General features: G+C 42.1%; 1 protein-coding gene across 1 annotated transcript in view; it reads left to right on the top strand.

Moving 5' to 3' along the window:
* Nucleotides 1-13,927, top strand: part of SBNO1 (strawberry notch homolog 1) — a 57,393-nt gene extending 43,466 nt beyond the window's left edge. Inside the window, exons 27-30 of the mRNA XM_060310138.2 lie at nucleotides 3,742-3,879; nucleotides 4,546-4,622; nucleotides 5,639-5,832; nucleotides 7,386-13,927. Coding sequence (XP_060166121.1) covers nucleotides 3,742-3,879; nucleotides 4,546-4,622; nucleotides 5,639-5,832; nucleotides 7,386-7,528 — 552 coding nt within the window. The 3' untranslated portion in view covers nucleotides 7,529-13,927. The remainder of the gene's footprint in view (nucleotides 1-3,741; nucleotides 3,880-4,545; nucleotides 4,623-5,638; nucleotides 5,833-7,385) is intronic.
* The last annotated feature ends 6,624 nt before the right edge of the window (nucleotides 13,928-20,551 follow it).

Genomic DNA, 20,551 nt, shown 5'->3' with positions numbered 1-20,551 from the left:
GGTTTTTCAGTAAGATGGTACCAAAAACCCGAACGAACTTTTTGGCCAAGCCCTTTATGGAGTGACCAACTGTAAATGAAGACCTGGTTCAAGAACTGCGTAAAGGAGACCAAATATGATGATGCCACAGGCAGAGTGAAACCATAAATAAGCTCTCTAGAGCAGGAATCCCTAAATTTTTTATGTCAGGGGTCAGGTAGTATTTTAGGTTTTGCAGAGAATATGTGGTCTCTGCTGACTATTCTTTGTGGATTTTTTTTTCTTAAATTCTTTAATTGAATTATGTACCCATGAATGCATTATTACACTTGTGAAAAAATTTAAATACAGATAGCACTAAATTTTTTGACCATCATTCCCAGCCACGGTCCCTTCCCACCTTCCCAGAGGTAGCCACCGTTACCAGTTTTGTGTCTATTCTCCCAGACCATTTTCTGTGCATTTAATGCATATGTATCATAGCCATAGGAAACAATTTACTGTTTTAGATGGTTGATTTGTTGTTGGTTATTTTTTTTACACCAATTCTATGATACAGTATCGATCATTCTTTAAATTGCCTTTCTCACTAAACAATCAGTCTTGGAGTGCTTTCTGTATTGATACTTATAGGACTACTTCATTCATTGTGGCTGTTGCATGGTATTCTGTGTTATGAATATACCATGGTTTATTTAGCCTGTGTCGTATTAATTGACTTTTAGGTTGTTCCCATTTTTTCTTACAAAGGACATGCTTCTTTATGTACCTGTGTGAGTGTATCTCTAGAGTAGATTCAGAGAAATGGCATCACTGGATCTTAAGATCACTTACTTCTTTCTATGTGTGAATGAGAGGATAAACTCTTTTGAAGATCCTGGAGGAGAAAAAGTTTAGTTCTTAAAAGTCTGAAAAATGATTTTCCCCCCAGCTTTGTTCTTGGCTTCTAGTATTATCTTGAGGTTTCTAGCTAGGGTGGGATGGGTAAAACTGAACAAGTAAAAGGACATATCAGGATTGAGGGGAAAGATAACAAGCAGATTTGGCTGAGTTTAAGTTGCTGCCTTCTCCTTTTTTTTTTTTTAAACATCTTTATTGGAGTATACAATGCTTTACAACATTGCTTTACAATGTTGTTTAGTTTCTGCTGTATAACAAGATGAATCAGCTATATGTATACGTATATCCCCACATCCCCTCCCTCTTGTGCCTCCCTCCCACCCTCCCTATCCCACCCCTCTAGGTGCTCACAAAGCACCGAGCTGATCTCCCTGTGCTATGCAGCTGCTTCCCACTAGCTATGTATTTTACATTTGGTAATGTACATATGTCAGTGCTACTCTCTCACTTGGTCCTGGCTTACCGTATCCCATCCCTGTGTCCTCAAGTCTATTCTCTACGTATGGGTCTTTATTCCTGTCCTGACCCTAGGTTCAACAGCATGGATTTTTTTCCTTCCTAAGAAACTTTCTCCGTTCCTTCCTTAAACTATTCTTAAGCTTAGGAGCCTCAAGCCATTTGGTCCATAAACCTGGTTTACTGGTCTCTGATTCAATAGCAAAGCTCCCAAACTGGATCTGGCTCCTAGTTGTGCATGTATGTGTGTGTATGTGTGTTTGAAAATCTTATTGAGATTATTGTAGATTCTCATGAGGTTATAAGAAATAATACAGAGAAATTCCTTTTACACCAGTTTTCCCAATGGTAACATTTTACAAACCTATAGTATAATATCACAACCAAGATACTGATACAGTTCACTAGATTTTATTCAGATTTCTCTCGAGACCTTGGATGGGATTTTGATTGGTCACTGTAGGATATTGGTTATTTTATTTATTTATTTATTTTTGTGGTACGTGGGCCTCCCACCGCCGTGGGCTCTCCCGTTGCGGAGCACAGGCTCTGGACGCACAGGCCCAGTGGCCATGGCTTATGGGCGCAGCCGCTCCGCGGCATGTGGGATCTTCCCGGACCGGGTCATGAACCCGTGTCCCCTGCATCGGCAGGCGGACCCTCAACCACTGCGCCACCAGGGAAGCCTGGTTATATTTTTTTCACTTGAAATTATTGCCAAATTGAGGCACTGGTAGGTTTTGATGAAAATGCTGATCCCCACTAGTTTCCCTTGAGTGAAAGGATGTGGTAGCGTTGTCCTTTGTTACTCTCTGCTGCACGGCCACAGACAGCTGGTTGTGAAGAGTGAGGACCTTGGAAGAGACATCCTTCCAAGAAGCTGTAGCCTCCTTCATTGAGCCGCCTCAGCAGCAAGCAGTTTCAACTTGCAGTGTGTTTACCGTGTGTTGACATTAGGAAAGCCATGTCAGAATCACTTTTAATTCCACTGTAGTGTGATGATTTATTTTATAGTTACAGTGAATTAACCTGACACTGTCAAGATAGATCACACTGCTATGTGCTTTAAACACTGCCTTAAAGTATAGTTAGCTAGAGAATTTCACATCAGCTGATACAAAATTTTATATGTATTTTTCACTTAACTTTTGTTTCATAGACTTTGCAGTAATTATATAAACAATGTTTCAAATCATTTGAACAAGTAAAAGACGAAGGATCTTTAGTATCAATGAAGAGAAAAGTAAAGTATTAGGTCCTTTTATCAGCGTAAGAATTATCTTAATATAAAAAGGTAGTAGGGCTTCCCTGGTGGCGCAGTGGTTGAGAGTCCGCCTGCCGATGCAGGGGACACGGGTTGGTGCCCCGGTCCGGGAAGATCCCACATGCTGCGGAGCAGCTGGACCCGTGAGCCATGGCCACTGAGCCTGCACGTCCGGAGCCTGTGCTCCGCAACGGGAGAGGGCACGTCAGTGAGAGGCCCACGTACCGCAAAAATAAAATAAAATTTAAAAAAGGTAGTAGCTTAGCAAATGATTTATTTTGTAGAGGAGCTGGGAAAATACCTTTGAAACTTTTCTTTTTCCTTCAGTTTTGCTCCGGAGACTGTTGCTTTGAAATTGTTCACCATTCTTCAAAAGAAATACTAATTTTCCCAATCTTATTTTTCCTTGCGTTAAATGGGGCTTTTTACAAATCTCAGGGTTCCTCTCATAAAGTCCAACTTTTAAAAAATTTTTAAAATAAAACAAGTTCCATCGTTTGTCTAATGCATCGTTTTCTTCCACTTCTGCATCATATTTATGTATTATTTGTTCAGCATTTGGCTTTCTCCTGTTACAGTGTTACTGTTTACAGATGAATTTGTGATATTTCATGTGATATTTTACCGTCACACAACCATAGGAATAGGTTGTAGCAAGATGGAGTAGATGAATTCAGAGGACTGTGGGTGATCAAAAGGCATTATCTTGAAGGTTATATATTTCATCGTAACTTGAAGGAGAGTAACATACAGTAGAGGTAAAATTATTTCCTGTGAAGACCCTTCCTGCCCACTACCTAGATTCTTACCTCACATACCTCTGACCCTGTTGAGGCTGCGAGTCCAGTTTCCTGGACTAGAGGAAGCAAAATTGTCTCCACTGGACATCGTGCTTTAAATCTTATTACTCAACACAATTTTCTGAAGATTGTCTTGCCTCAGAGATAAGGTCCATTAGCCTTCACTTTGGTGAGACCTTGTTCAAGTCGGTTACACAGCAGGTGTTATTCCTTTCACACAGTTTTGTATTTACAAACTCATTTGGCTTTGATCGTGATGTGATGGTGCAAAAAGCAAGCATGTCTTAAAGTGTGCAGTATTGAATCTTTATATTTTCTCACCTATTTATTTATTTTTAATAGATAAGAAACAACAAGAAAACTGCCATCTTAGTTAAAGAAGTGAATCCTAAAAAGAAGCTTTTCTTAGTTTATAGACCAAATACTGGGAAACAGCTCAAATTAGAAATTTATGCTGATCTAAAAAAGAAATATAAGAAGGTATTTTTCCATTTGTACATGATGTTATGTATAAATACTTGTTTTATAATAATATATTGCAACTATGTTTATATGTAAATTGTCAATTTTTCCTATTTGATTACTGGAAAATTGTTTCAGAAAAAGTTTTATCAACTCTTGTTAAATTAATATCCCAGTCTTAATGTTATCAACTGTTAGGAAACTTAAAGGTGATTATTTGAAACAGCTTATGTTATCAGAAAAGGAAGTTTCTATAGTGCTAACTACAAAAATTAGAATTTTTTAAATAAAGGGAAGATGTACAAGACTGAAATTCCTTCCCACCAACTCTTGGTTTTACTGTGAACTGCTGTGTTTATATTTTGCAATAATTTCTGGAAAAACAGTGATATCTCTTTTTCCTAACTTTACTATGTTATTTTGTTGTTAGTATTACCTTATATTACTATTATTCCTAGCCATTTTCACTTGCAAACAATTATAATTAAGTTAACTATTTGAAATATTCATTACATGGGAAAAACCTCATGGCAGAGCTTTATGGGTAAAATTCAAATGCAAGCAGTAGTGAAGACCATGTTTTCTATATAAAGATGGTTTTAAGTTGGCTTTAGAGACCAAATTAGGCAACCAGTTTGTTTAAAACAATACCTTTTCAATGGAATTTTTGTCTTATTTTCACAGGTAGTCTCAGACGATGCCCTGGTCCACTGGCTAGATCAGTATAATTCATCTGCAGATACTTGTACTCATGCTTATTGGTTAGTTTTCATTTTTCTCACCATATATTCCAAAGTATGATCAAGATTTAAACACCCCTTCATTCTTTAGCTATCTGTCCCTATAAGTACACAAGCAGATGATCAATTGCTCGGTGTTGTTTCTTTAAGCAGAGGTACTTGTTGGAAGCCTCTGGACCATGCACTGTTTTAGGTCTCCCCACTGATGCTTTGTTACTTCCAACCAAATGTTGTCTGCCAGCATGGACTTAACTATCATTCTTAGGGTTGAGACTTTTTCCTTCTCCTCTCCTTCCTTCCCTTCCTTTATTTTTTCCTTCCTCCAAAGTTTTATTGGTGTCCCAAATCAGTTTTATTTTTAAGGCTAGGGAACTTCTAGGAAACCACAGAGGTACCTCAAATGGTTAACAGCACTAGAAACTTTGTTGTTGAGCCCTGGAGCTGATCCTGCGTACTACTAGGCTAGCCAGAGGTGTTCTCAAGTCATTATGTTCATTTCAGGGCATTGAAAATGGAGTATCTGGCCCACTTTTTGAAAAGGGATACAGGATATAGATGAATTTTAGCTAGGTTTTTATTTAGACACATGTAGGTAGATAAATTTGCTTTTGTTTATTTGCTGAGGGCTTTTCCACTTACCTGATTTAGAACTGTATATTGGTAGTTTAATACTATGGAAATAACTGGCAGGATTATTTTATAAACTGACATTAATACAGTAAACTAATGGATATTAAAATGACAAATGCTTAAATGGATATCAAGACCAATAAATCAGCCCTTTTATAAGGGAGTCAGGCCCAAGAAATAACTAATTTTAAAATCAGTAGTGATACCTTAAGTTGGACAGGATAATCCAATGTCAGAAGGACTGCAGTCTACAAACTTTATCAGTAAAGGTAAATGACGGTAGGCCGTTTTCCATTTGAAATTAGGGTAGACCTTGTGGGCCTTTGTGTGTGTGTGCGCGTGTGCGCGTGTGCGCGTGCGCGTGTGTGCACGCACATATACATTTTTTTCCTTATTATCTATCCTAGGCGTGGCAATTGCAAAAAAGCAAGTTTGGGATTAGTTTGTGAAATAGGTCTTCGTTGCCGCACATACTATGTATTATGTGGCTCAGTACTGAGTGTCTGGACAAAAGTCGAGGGTGTTCTCGCATCTGTCAGTGGCACAAACGTGAAAATGCAGATAGTTCGGCTAAGAACAGAGGATGGACAGCGGATTGTAGGTGAGTTTTAATTTTTTTTTGGTTTGAGCCTTGAGAAGAAAAATCAGGTCCTGTGTTTTTCTTATTTTGCTTCTAACGTCTTAGAATCTTAGCATCTGTCTATTCCAGTGGTGGGGTAGAGCTTGCTTTATATTATGTTCTTAAAAGGATAAACAGTAGTTAAGCTTTTGAATGGGTGTAGTTGGCTCTGGCTGAAATCCTGATGTGGTTGTGATTTTATGCTGCCCTCGGTGCTCTTGCTCCCCTCCCTCACTGTCGACATCTGTGCAGGCTCCCTGGTATGAAGACTAAGGATTCTCTGAAGTCTTTATGTTCATTGTGCCACGTTGAGACTATGGAAGTCAAAGCCACTGTGCACAGGGGATGGACTGGAGTCCTGCAGGGAGCAAGGGAGACCAGGCCAGCCGCTCCCACTGTTCCCTCAATGACAGGCCTCACGGAAATCCACCCAGTTATTGCACTTTCCCTGTCGCATTGCCTTTGTTTCTTTTGCAACAACCTTTCTCTGTATCCTGGGTTGCACATTGGTAGCCTGTGGGCTAGTCAGTCCATGGACATTTTTTTGATCCTCAAGTATTTTTGGTTGCAAGATTTCAATTGAGTTAGTTGCCAACTTTTAAAAATCAAAAGATTGTGGGCTTCCCTGGTGGCGCAGTGGTTAAGAATCTGCCTGTCAATGCAGGGGACACGGGTTCGAGCCCTGGTCCGAAAAGATCCGACATGCCGCGGAGCAACCAAGCCCATGCGCCACAACTACTGAGCCTGCGCTCTAGAGCCCACAAGCCACAACTGCTGAGCCCGCGTGCTGCAACTACTGAAGCCCATGTGCCTAGAGCCCACGCTCCGCAACAAGAGAAGCCACTGTAGTGAGAAGCCCACGCACCACAATGAAGAGTAGCCCCCGCTCGCCGCCACTAGAGAAACCTTGTGTGCAACAACAAAGACCCAACGCAGCCAAAAATAAATAAATAAAATAAATAAATTTATTTAAAAAAAATAAGAAGACTGGATTTCTATCTTCTTCAAAACAACAACAGCAGCAGCAACAACAGAGAAGCTTGGAACATTGAGCCCCTGTTCCCACATGGGAGGAGTTAAAGTTCCCTTACAGAGGATATATATACTCTCCAGTTTGCTGACTTCCACACTGTGCCACTTAGAAGTTACTGCTTCAGTACGCATTTGAATTTGCAGCCACTATTTTGTAGTCTCTTTGGTACATTAGTATATGCCAAAGAAGGTGGTGCTTGCATACATTTGTGGAGCTTCAAAGATAGTAGATAGGAAGGTACTGTACTTGGCCTTCTGTTGCTTCAGCAAGAAGATGGTGTTGCACTAGACGCATGTGCTCAGGTATTTGTGGGTGATGCTGCTGAGGAATCGGGCTACTTCTGAAGGGGCCAGTTCAGTTATTAGGTGTTCATTTAGTTTTTTTGTGGAGTCTTATTCATTAAACTTAATATTACACTTCATTTGGAATTTGCTATGAAGCTGTAAAACAGTGTGGTTTCTCCTGGAAGCAACCTTTATAAATTCTTGTTTTCTAATTGCAGGTTTGATCATTCCTGCAAATTGTGTGTCTCCTCTTATAAATCTCCTGTCAACTTCAGACCAGTCTCAACAGCTTGCGGTCCAGCAGAAACAGCTCTGGCAGCAGCGTCACCCCCAGAGCATCGCCAATTTGAGCAACGCATAAGAACAGACAGGTTTCAACATGGATGTATATGAAATGCTGTTGAAGCATATCATTTGCATAAAAATCAGGGACAGTTTCCAAAGAATTATAATTTTTTTTCAGTTGTGCTCTCTCTCTAGTTAATTTTTTTGGGAATAAGGACAAACCTGGAATAGATAGCAAAACTGAAAATCAGCAGTGCCGATGGTGGTACATATGTCTTTCCTCGTGCTTTTCCCGTGGTACTTACCGTATGCTTTTACTTTGGGTGAGCAGAGGGGTATGTGCGCGTGTGTGTCAGTCTGTTTGTTTGTGAGTTTGTTAAAAGCTCCGAACCATAATTGGTTTAAAAATGCTTGGAACTTCCCAAACTGGCTTTACTTTTATGTTATACAGTGCTCAGGGTTAACGCAGTACATCCATGCCATTGCTGTGGGACTTATCCCCGGATGCATGTGTTTTGAGTCTATAAATAGAGAAAATATATATTGGTTTCTTTTTCCAACTTATTAAAACAATAGGTTTATTAAAGCATGAAATGAAAGGTTACATATCATGCATTCAGGTTCTTTTTCTAGTTTTTGTTCTGACAGTGCATGTCTTTGAAAGCATGCGTAAACAAGATTAACACAGAAGTCAAGTAACGGAGAGAAACATTTGTAGATGTACAGCATTGGTTATTGCATTTTTATAGTGTTTATACCTGGGTATTGCTTCAAACCCTGCGAAATCACCTTCTCCCATTCTCCCTGCCCCAGGTTTCTTGTCAAGGTAATGAGTACATACATTTTTTGGTGATAAAACTCTTAAAAGTTAATTTTAATGTATTAATAGTATTCCTAATGTGTGCTGCAAAAATGGCTACAAGCCTGCTTTTCTTAAAATTACATTTTTCTTAACTTAAAGATAGTTTTAGAAAGAAGTACAAATTGGCTTCCGTCTTGCAAACAATCTTCCTTTTTTTTTACTTCGTTATCTTAATTTGCTTTGTCACTCTTAAAAATGGAAACCGTACTTGAGTTGTAAACTAGACAATGAGGAAACACTTGAGGCTTCTGCTGTATGTTTATTTCTTGTTGTTATTGTTGTTACCCAGTAACTTGAATATTGTTTAATGTGTTGTAAGACATTGTAGAGTTTATCTCAAGCTGTTAAAAATGGTAATGTACAAATGTGAATAGACACTTATCTATAATATGGGTAAGTTTTGTTTCGCCTATAATAGATGTTTATAAAAACAAGTGAGGGGACAATTGGTCTTTTTGTTTCCTTTTTTTTTCCTTTCCTTTTTTTTTTTTGCTTGCACAGGTTGCACTATTGAAAAACTGAGATTGTATAAACCTGGTCAAAAGCTGCAAGATACCACAATCTTGTAGATGTCAAATAAAAAGTTATTATACTAAGCAGAAGTGGACTCTTGTTTAGGCCCTCACCACCTTCAAAAGTAGTCTGTGATGGGGATGCTGCAGAACTTGCGTGTTGCTCAACATTCCAGGTAGCCTTATATTTTGGTTTAAAACCTACCCCTCAAAATTGAAATGGTGTTGAGGAAGGGGTAAAATGATAGTACTTTTGAAAGTTTCTCAAGTTGAACTGTTCTCCTTTGTAACTTTCTAAACTTATTGCAGAATTAGGTGAGATATATGTTAAGTGATGGGAAAGCTAGGGCTATCATCCTCTTGTGTTTCTTCAAGCCTGAGTTTGGTTATGTCACGTTTACCATAAGTTTTCTTTCTTTGGAATTATTTATTCTAGACGCCTAAAGGAACAAATTGAGAATAATTTCTGTTCTTTGGCATATTTTGCCCAGTGGATGCAACTTTTATCCTCAGTCTAGTCCTTATATCTCAGGCAGTGATCCATATGAATATCAACCAATGTCCCTTGTTAGGGCCACTAGACCCAGCTGGCAGTCAAGAGCAGAATTGTCCACCTGCACCAAAACTTCCCAGTTAGTTCTTCTGTTTTTAAATCAGGAGCCCAGTCAGCTTCCATCAACATCCCAAGGTGAAATAGAGCTGTGGAGGGGGAAGCATAACAAGCCTGTTACCTCCAGTGAGACAAAATGGCAGGGTTGGGGAAAAGAGACTCCCTCTTGGAGGCTTGGCCCAACTTCCCTTTTTTGTGTGTGGGAGTATCGTTTTTAGCAGGTTATGGTTTTTTCCAAGCAGCTTCAGTGTGAGGATTCTTTAGCATGCAGTTAGTTGACCCTCACAATTTATGATGTAATGTTTGCTCTTGGAATAGCTATCTTGTTACAAAGGGGGATATATGTATGTTCTGTTCCTTGTAGAACAGCTTCGTTTTGCTTTTTTAAAAAAAAGTCCAGAAATAAGGCCTCTGAAAACTCTCAAAGTAGACCTCAGAAAGGCAGCCGTGTAAATGGATGGGGAGCCGAGGTGCCACGTGCACATGCTTATCGTGGTGTGGTGTGCATGTGAGCGCCGGCAGTCTGCTTCCCATCCTCCTCTCTGGAGGTGAACACATGACCTTTAACACTGTGCCCTTACCCAAGTCAGCAAGTTTTAGGTTGGTCAACATGGGAAAAGCCAGCATTCAAGGTCCTCCTCTGTCAAAAAATCAAGTCTCAACAACAGCTAACTTCTGTACAACAGATCCTTGTATTTCAGGATCTGAATGCCACGTCTGAACCCAGGGACCTTGTTGAACCCGATGTGAGTCCATTTGGCCTCTGTAATGCCTTTTCTCCCTTTTTAGCAATATGGCTCTGAGCACAAAGATTTTGATTACAAGTCACGTTAGTGTTTTCAGAGTTTACAGTGCCGATTGTACTGAAAACCACTTTCCAAGTCCAGAGCTGCTCAGATGGTATTGGCGGGGGGGTAGCGTTCCCCTAATTTAGCACCCTCCCTACCACAAGCTGCAGTTTAGTGGGATAATCCAGATATTTATCAACGATATGAATTCCTAAAAGTATTAATAAGGTATTTTTAAACACACTTGATGAAAAAGTAAATATCTTAAGCAATTTTCCCTTTTTGCTGCTAAATTGCCGATACACTCTTCAGTATCTTTTCTTTGCATCTGTATATAAGTTAGCAAGAACCTGCATCCAAAGCAATGTAGTGGTGTGTGTATGTATATATATATATTTATTCCAATCCAACTAGCACTTCAGAAACCTTTTTGAGTTGCAACAGTAAACCTTTTACTTGTATTCTGCTTCATCTGTAATGGTGAAAGTTCTAGATTACCAAGCTCCAGGGGTATATAATATTCTAGAAGCATAAGTTTCTGGCTGTAGCCACTGGGGCATTCATTTGCTAATCTCCATGTGATGCTATTAGAGCAACTTCTAACAGGCGTGACGAGAAAGGATACCAGACACTTACCGTTGTATAATGGGAGCCTTTCCTCAGTCCCCTCCACTTTCCAGTTTAGCAGGAGGGGAAGAAAAGCAATAGATTAGAAATGATTGATGCATTTCAGTTTATGAAAGTAGGAGCAGAGGAAAAGTGTTTTTCACTTGGGTCCTTTTCTTGATTAGATATTAAGAGGAAGGTCCCTATCTAAATACTCTCATTTTAAAAATGTACCTGAAAAAATAAAATAAAAATGTACCTGAATGATATTTGATAGTTTCTAAGAATGGTGCTACATAAGAGTCGCTGTTAGACCAGTATGCAGTTAACAGATGTTCGGTTAGTGCAGGCATCCCAGGGACAGTAGGCATTTGTTGACTATCCTTCCTCTATGTCTGGAGTCCTTGGCTAACACCACACCTCGCACGCTCACTGTGCCCGCTTTGCTGCTGGAATATGCAGCAGGCAGTCCATGTCATGGCTACAGCTGCGAGCAAAAGCCATTTGTAAAAAGTCCTCATTGGATGCCAGTTGTCTAGTACAAAGGCAGTGTCTTTTAAGGGCATATAAGTGAAGGAAACACATCTATAGATACCTGCAACTCGAGCTAGCTAGTAATTTTTTTTCTGCATACTTGAGGTGAAATCCAAAACCCACCTTCTGATTTTATGCTGTACTTATATATATATATGTACATAGTGTGTATATATAGAAATGTTGGGTTCTTTTTGAATTCTGAATGTAAATATTTCCTGTAAATTGGGACGCCACCAGCTTGTTTTTCTCTTTTCCCTCCTCCCTTCAATCCTATTTATTCTTTTCTTGACTTCCCATAGGGGGCTTCTTACAATTTGTTTTTTTTTTTGGATGTAGAAACGTATGAAAAACTTCTTAGTTGAATTTGTTCATATATTTTAGAATTCGGTTTTGCATCTTTACCATAGAATTCCTATGTCTGTTTTGTGTTAATATTTTTCAACATGCCTGATTGTGTTTTGCATTTTTATTACAAATTTTTACTGTGTGCAATGCATTGTATTGGGGGGAATGTACTTGAGTGCAATTTCTGATACTGTCATTATATGACTAGTTATGCTCATTTATGTTGCTCTTTGGAAGCTATAGTGAGCCTCATGTTTTCACCTAAAAAATTTCTTCCCAAGACTTCCTTTAAGCTCCTCTAACTTCTTCAGTGCATTTGGGATCAAACTTGCTCTTCAGTAAACCCGACTTGTTGCTACCCTTGCAATTTTTCAGGCCTGCACCAAATCCTTCATCCTTGTGGCTTTCCAGCTGAGAGGAAAATCTTGCAGATCTGAACAGTGATTTATGACCTGCTACTGCTGCAGATTTTCTGTTTCTTTAAGAAGTCCAGCGTGTACTTTTAGCCTGCAAGTAACAATCAGAAGCTTACTTTCCAGTGAGCATGGGTAATCTGCTTCTGCTCCCACCGGTTAAGGATATTTATAGCAGGAGTGGAGACAGACCTGGTACATGCTGGTGTCCATGCTGACAGGTGACATTAGAGAATGTCCTTTAAGGGACAGTTTTCCTCCGGAATCGAGCAGCACAACTGCTGTGGAGGCTTCCATGAGCCTTCAGCTCAAGGGTTGATTCTGTGCTGAGGGTAAAACAGCCAGTTAACTGTGGAGGGACTGGCTGGTAGGATCTGCTGGGCTGTCCTGCCACCAGTGAGCTGGTGAATTGATCTTGACTAGATTGGCTGTAAAGCTAGGAGCTGAGCTGGATCAGGGCATTCTTAATGATTGGATTAGTGTTGCCAGTAGGGCAGACCCAGGGGTGGCTCACAAAAGTGGTGGTAATCATCACCAGGGAGGCCAACATTGCGTTTTTAATTACAGATTTCGCACTTTTAAGAAAATCTTCCTCCTTAACTTTCAGGAAAGATAGCCGTGAGCCTTTCTTGGGCCTTCATTTGTGTACATGTTTCTCTCGTTACTACTGAACTTCGTAGACTTCCTGAAATTTAAAAGTTGTCTGCATTTAGGTAAGTCTTAGGCACCTAATTTGTCATGAAACGGGGCCTTTCAGAGGAGAGCTCCAGTGGGAATCCCTGCCCCAACACGTCCTGCCCGGCTTTCCTCCTCTGGCGCCCGGGGAGCAGCAGCCGTCAGGACACCATGAGGCTAGACTACACCCTTGTAGTGCAGAGTCGAGCAAGGGGCGCCACCTGGGAGCATCAGTTCTCTTTGATACTTGCAGGTCAGGCCTCCTTGGGGCTGAGGGTCAGTCCGCCGGCCCCTTAGTGAGAACTCCCTGGCTTTTCCGTCCACCCTGTCCTGAGGGCCTTTCTTGCTGTGACAGTATTTGTGGCACTGAAGAGGATAAAGAAGCTTCAGCCTTCTTTCTGACTTCCACTTTACGGGGCAGAGAGCTTTTTTTCTACGTAGCACATTGCAGTCTCACCTCCATCAGAAAAAATCATCCTGTTCATGGTTTATACTGAATTTGCAAACTACTGATATTATTTTTCAATAACCACTTGTATCTACCATCAACCATGAGAGGTGGGAAGAGGTACGCTGTATCTCTGCAATAAAACTTTTGCCAGGTTCTACCTCTGCTGAGCAAAGGATACTTTTATACGTAGGCATAGATCTTCCTTTACTGATCTGACATGGTGCATCTTGAGACAACATATGATGGAATCCAAAGACAATTTGAAACAAAGGTGGATGTAAACTCTTCTGGTTGTTTCTGTTCTGTTCTCTTTTTTAAAATCTCTCTTTTTATATTGCTACTCTGTTTTGAATGTCCGTCAGTGTATGAAGGGTACGCACTGTTCTGATGATACTGCACTGCTTCAGCCTTCCGTGGTAATACAGTACCGAGTGTCCAGAAACGATTGTTCTGACCGTTTTGATTTGTAACTTTAAAAATTGGGTCTCATGCAATAAAAATGTATTGGCTGCATTTAGCGAGGTTTTATACCCTTGCAAGTAAAAACGATCAACCATGAAGCGTAATGAATTCTGTATTTAGGTTTTTTGTTGTGTCTTTTGATTTTTGTTTTTCTGGTTTTTTTTCCTTTTTTTGTAAGATTCTTAAATAAATTAAACTGGCTAATATGCTGCTTTTCTCTGTGTATTTTCTTTGTCTGGGTTCTGAGCACCCGTTTAAGCTGTGTCAGGGCAACCACGCTCACCTAGAGAGCTTCTTTCCGCTGGGGGCTCGGACTTCTTTTATGTTGGTTTTTTATTTTAAGTGAATTCTAGAAGACTTCTCACGATGTGGAGAAAATGCAACCCAGCATTTGTTAGAGTCAGAAATGTCCGTGCTGCTGCAGAGCTTCAGTGAGTCAGCACCGGGTGCCCAGGCCGGGGGGCTTGGGTCATGGGATGTCCTCCCTGAAAGGTGCCAAGAGTGTTGGAGGACTTGGGGGTATGAGGCTTCCTATTTAAAATTCGTTCCTGATGGTGCACAGCCATCCAGTCTGTGAGTCGTAAGATTGGAGCTCTGCTTAAGAAAAAACAAAACGGAAACTACTGCAGACAACATAGCGTGTGCCAGTCACTGTGGGGTGCTTTCTGTAGTCCTTTCCGTAGTCCTCAGTCCTCCTCTAGTTTTCAGATGAAATGCCTTTTAGTTTCTAATTTTCGTGGAAATTCATGCCTGTATTTCTTCTATTTATTTTTGGCTGTGTTGTGTCTTCGTTGCTGTGCGCGGGCTTTCTCTAGTTGCGGCAAGCAGGGGCTACTCTTCATTGTGGTGCACGGGCTTCTGATTGTGGTGGCTTCTCTTTCTGTGGAGCACAGGCTCTAGGTGCGCGGGCTTCAGTAGTTGTGGCACGTGGGCTCTAGAACGCAGGCTCCGTAGTTGTGGTGCACAGGCTTAGTTGCTCTGCGGCATGTGGGATCTTCCCGGACTGGGGTTCGAACACTGTCCCCTGCATTGGCAGGTGGATTCTTAACCACTGCGCCACCAGGGAAGCCCAAGTGCCTGTATTTCATGTTTCTTCACTAAGTGTTTAATAAGCAACTGCTGTGTGTCTATGTCGGGCCACATGCAGTCCTCAGTAGAGACTCCTCGTGGGTAGTTATTCTCATGTCAGAGATAGCAAACGAGCGAGCAAGTTAAGGTTCCGGTGGTCGCGGGAGCTAAGAAGGAGACATTAGGGATGCTGGGTGCCTGATGGGGGGCCCAGGAGGTGACCGACAGTCCACTGGCACCAGCCTGCCTTGAGGAGGCTGCCGTGGATGGAGAGAAGGGAGTGTGGTGAGCCCTGGGGCTCATCGATGGAGAAGTAATGACCTGACAAGAGATCCAGTCAGCTCCTTGCACTGGGCTTGGGAAGCTAGAGAAATTGGGAATGAACAGGAGAGAAGACACCACAGGACACCCAGAACAGTGAGTAGATCCCTTTGCCCTGAGTGTGTGTGTGTGTGTGTGTGTGTGTGTGTTTAAACCTCCCTCCCCTATGCCGTATGAGTGCTGGCGCCCTCACTTTACAGGTGAGATGGGCACAGAGGTCAGGGAAGCAGCAAGGGGCGGTCTGGACCAGGAGTCCATGCCGCTGTCCTCTAGACACGGACAGAGGCATTTGTAAATGGTTGGAGTCTGGCTTGTTTGCAAGTCTTTTCTTTGTGGGGTTTGAAATGCTTGAGAAAGTCGTGTTCAGTTTGTAGCTGGAAATGCTTAAAGGAATTTAATCAAATTTGTAAACGATGTTTACATTTAGGGAAATTTAGTCTGCCAAATACGTGAGATAATTGAGCATTAATTGAAGAACAAGTGAAAGGAGAGTGTTTTACATTTTAACTAAAATTTTCCTAAAATATTTCTAAGTCGTGCTTGAAGACTGAAAGGAAACTTCTTCTTGAATATATAACCTTAATAAATTGAGTATTAATTTGAATAAGAAACGAGAGGCCAGACTTCATGTAGAGCCTCCACTGTCCCCACTGAGTTTTTCTGTTGCGGTTCCAGTTTGCTTTGACCTTGTTCCGCTTCAGTGTTTTAATCTGTAACCCAGTCTGCTTTCAGCCTCACGTTGTGTCTCCCAGGGCCTCAGCACCATTGACATTTGGGCTGGGCCATTCTTCGCAGAGAGTGGGGTGATGTGGGGACCGTCCTGTGCATTGTAGGGTGTAGAGCAGCATCCCTGCTTCCACCCACTAGGTGCCAGTAGTACACAGTGTACCCTGCACCCCCCAGTTATGGAGATCCAAAATGTCTCCAGACATGGCCTGATGTCCTCCTGAGGATCAGAATCGCCTCTAAGCAAATTAATCATACAGAGGCAAAAGCTGGTGTCTGATCTGTGTGTGTGCGTGCACAAATTTGTGTGTGTTTTACAGAGGACAAGACCCACGAGCAAGGGGGCACCACCCTTGAGATAACAGAAAATACAAACTTTAACTGGCTGGGGGTTTGGAGTATGTACAATACAATTTCCATAAGTATGAATATTTATCAGCTAGTCATTTGAGAGCATGATGTAAAGAAGCCATCTGTGGAGGCCTTTATGGAGAGAAAAGAGGCTAAAAGAAATGTGCAAAATGTTTATTTTTAGAGCCCAACTCTCAGCAAGTTGGCTTCGTCCTCTGAAAGCTGCCCACTCTGGGCGTCAAGTGCATCGTTGGGTTAGGAGAGGCGAGTGCCACACTGCTGGTTCCAAGTCACCATCCACCTAAGAATTACCACCAGGTAGCATGCAAAGGTAGGATGGCTGGGTGGACACCACATTAGTCTGGGATACTTAATTTTTATGTTTTTGATTGGTAGTTTGCTTGAATAAGTAATACCAACACCTGACACAAGTCAACAGGCAGATGAGAACATACAGTGAACGTTCGCGCTCTGCTCCTCCCGCTTGGCCCCCGTTCTTCTTTTCAAGGCAGCCATTCTCGCCAGTTTCTTCAGTATCCTTTCTTGGGGAACTTTAGAGGGTAAATTTCTGAGTATCGCAATAAATGCTCGAGCTTCTGTTGTTTATCTTTGGTTGTAGGCAAGATTCATTTTCACAAAGACTGATGTGCAATTACTGGAGAAATCCAAATTAGAATAAATTATTAATTGTAGGAAATTGAGAAATTCATGAACCTTCAGTAGAAAGGTGTTTTGTGAAGATGTCCACTGTTTAGAGCCATAAGAGGTCTCTAGAATCCCCTTTTTCATCTTTAGGCCTAGATCAAGATAAAATACAGTGCTCTCAATTTCTGCAGTAATACTGGATTTTCTGTTTAGCTTTCTTTTCCCCCAGTTTGTTTTTACATGTGTGTTTCCTGTTCAGAGGTATTGACGTGAAAAGCTGTTTATCATGTCCTCAAATGTTTGCATGCCCCATTTCTTTCTTTATTTGGCTGCATCGGGTCTTGGTTGCAGCACGCGGGCTTCTCTCTAGATGTGGCCTGTGGGTTTTCTCTTCTCTAGTTGTGGCATGCAGGCTTCAGGGTGTGTGGGCTCTCTAGCTGTGGTGTGCAGGCTCCAGGGCATGTAGGCTCTGTACTTTGTGGCATGTGAGCTTGGTAGTTGTGGCGCACAGGCTTAGTTGCCCTGCGGAATGTGGGATCTTAGTTCCTGGACCAGGGATTGAACCCTCGTTCCCTGCCTTGAAAGGTGGATTCTTTACCACTGGACCATGGGAAGTCCTGCATGCCCCATTTTTGATTTTCTATCGTAGATCAGACTTAAGAAACAAACTTTCGGGCTTCCCTGGTTGCGCAGTGGTTAAGAATCTGCCTGCCATTGCAGGCGCCACAGGTTCGATCCTTGGTCTGGGAAGATCCCACGTGCTGTGGAGCAACTAAGCCTGTGCGCCACAACTACTGAGCCTGTGCTCTAGAGCCCGCGAGCCACAACTACTGAGCCCATGTGGCACAACTACTGAAGCCCACGTGCCTAGAGCCTGTGCACAGCAGCAAGAGAAGCCACCGCAATGAGAAGCCTGAGCACCTCAACGAAGAGTAGCCCCCGCTCGCCGCAACTAGAGAAAGCCCGCGCGCAGCAGCGAAGACCCAGCATAGCCAAAGATAAACAAATAAAATAAATAAATTTATTTAAAAAAAAACAACTTGATATAAAGTATGGTTTTACTGTCCTGAGGATATAAACCACACTGGAGTCACTAACTGCTGATTTAATCATGACACTTCACCCACAGCTTGTCTGGTTGTCAAACTGTTCGGTCTGATTGCCTTACTTAACTAGTTTCTTCAGTCAGTGGTCTCCAAACTTTTTTGGTCACATGTTCTAATAAGTGTTTCTGAGTATACTTCCACTATTGTTTATTAAGTTATTTATAAGTCCTATGTGTACTTCTGTGCTAATATGTATGTGGTAAATCCCACATAAATAGGAATTCTAATATTCCCTCCTGTGAATCACCCTTCTTACCATGTGAGGCAGGTGCACCCCACTTTGGAGCTGATTGCCCCAGAATGGTGATGGAAACAGTGTCAAAATGATTTCAAGGCCTTCCCGGGCTGACGTTTTTCCTTAGAGAAGATGGCACGTGTGTTGTCTGTCTGCCTTCTTAGGATGTTGGCGTTTTGAGAATTCTTAGAGCTTCATCCCGTTCAACCTCCGTAGTCTTACAGATGAAACTAAGGCCCGGGTAGGTTAAACAAGTTATTTGAGGCCTAAAGAGAGGTTCATGGTGGATCCAGAACTAAAATTTATCTCCTGAGGTTCTTGCAGGCCAAGCTCTTTCACTAGGCTCCTCCTTCTCCTTCATCTGCTCTAATCCCTGGCAAGCCACTCTGTGACATGTCCATTAAACTAATAAGGGACCATTCTAGATCCTTCTAAAACCGCTCATTTAAAGGGACCTATTTGGAGTTCAGGGTTTTTGAGCCCAAGCCACCCGTTCTCTTTGCCTGACACTGCAATAAATCTTTCTTTGCTGAAAAAAATAAAAATAAAGGGACCTATTTGAGGGAGTTTCACACAGATGTTTTTAGTGGAGCCACTAGGAATGGTTTTTTTCCCCTTTTTAGGTGTTTTAACTCTCAGAGGAGAAATGGAAAAAAATCCAGATCCTTTTTTTTTTTTTTCTGCGGTACGTGGGCCTCTCGTTGTGGCCTCTCCCGTTGCGGAGCACAGGCTCCGGACACGCAGGCTCAGCGACCGTGGCTCACGGGCCCAGCCGCTCCGCGGCATGTGGGATCTTCCAGGACCGGGGCACAAACCCGTGTCCCCTGCATCGGCAGGTGGACTCTCAACCACTGCGCCACCAGGGAAGCCTCTGGATCCTTTTTTGAAGCCTGTTGTAGTGGGTTGAATAGTGCTCCCCTACCCCGCCCCCCAAAAAATTAAGATATGTCCACCTGGAATCTGTAAATGTGACCTTTTGGGGATAAAAGGTCTTTGCAGATGTAATTAATTTAAGGATCTTGAGATGACATCATCCTGGATTAAGGTGGGTCCTCAGTCCAATGACAAGTGTTCTTAAAAGAGACGGGGAGAAGACAGAGAAGAAGGCCACCTGAAGGCAGAGCTGGAGGGATGCAGCCACAAGCCACAGAATGCATGGAGCCACCAGAAGCTGGAAGAGGCAAAGTATCGTCCCTTAGAGCCTTCAGAGGGAATGTGGCCCATCCCATACCTTGATTTCAGACTTCTGGCCTCCAGAACTGAGAGCAAATAAGTCTCTGTTGTTTTAAGTCACCAGTTAGTAGTAATTAGTTATGGCAACCCCAGGAAGCTAACACATCTGTTATGGAAAGTGAATTGTGAGCAGGAAGGTTGAGAACAGGAGTCCCGCATGCAAATGAGAATTGATCTTGCTTTGTCTCATTTCTAGGAGCACAGTGAGGCCCTTTATGGAATGTTCTGTATGCCTTGACTAGACATTCGAGGATGCAGTTCTTTCCTTCAAGTGGCTCAGACTCATGAAGGAAACTGACCAGGTTAAATACAATAGCGGGCATTAGCAGAGGGGCAGCCAGGCAGGGAAGTCTTTTCAGAGGTGGGGATAGTTGAGCTGGGCTTTGACAGGTGAGCAGGAGTTGGCCAAGTGGAACACAAGGGCACGGTGGTGTAACGAAGGCTCGGACGTGGGAATGAACAAGCACCAGGGTCATAATCCAGTCTGGCCTGAAGAAGAATAACTAGTGAAAGGCAAGGCTCCAGTGTGGTGAGGTAAGAGAGGACAGCTAAATGGGGCTGCCATGCCTGGAATGATAAGCTTCATCAAGACATGGGGATGGTCTTCCTCTGCTGCCCCTAGAATAGTGCCTGACACTCAGACTCTTGATAACTATTTGTTGAATAAAGGGGAAAAACCCCCACACGATCTCAATAGGTGCAGAAAAAGCATTTGACAAAATCCAACTCTTTCATGATAAAAACCCTCAACAAACTAGGAAGAGAAGGGTCCACCCTCAACTTGATAAAAGGCATCTATGAAAAGCCCACAGTGAACATCACACTGAATGGTGAAAAACTAAAATCTTTGCCCCTAAGATCAGGAACGAGACAAGGATGTCTGCTCTTACCACTTCTATCCAGTGCTGTCCTGGAGGCTCTAGTCAGGGCTGTTTGGCAAGAAAAAGAAAAGGCATCCCATTTGGAAAGGGAGAACTAAAACTCTCTAATTTGCAGATGACATGATCTTATATATCGAGGACCCTAAAGAATCTCCATGCCGACACAAAACAGCTATTACAGCTAAAAAGTGAGTTCAGGAAAGTGGCAGGATACAAGACAGTATAGAAAAATCAGTTGTATTTCTACACACTAGAGATAAATAATCCAAAAA

This window comes from Globicephala melas, chromosome 13, assembly GCF_963455315.2.
Source record: "Globicephala melas chromosome 13, mGloMel1.2, whole genome shotgun sequence".
Classification (NCBI taxonomy): Eukaryota; Metazoa; Chordata; class Mammalia; order Artiodactyla; family Delphinidae; genus Globicephala; species Globicephala melas.
Note: the sequence above shows the minus strand (reverse complement) of the source record. Positions and strands in the feature narration are given on the sequence as shown.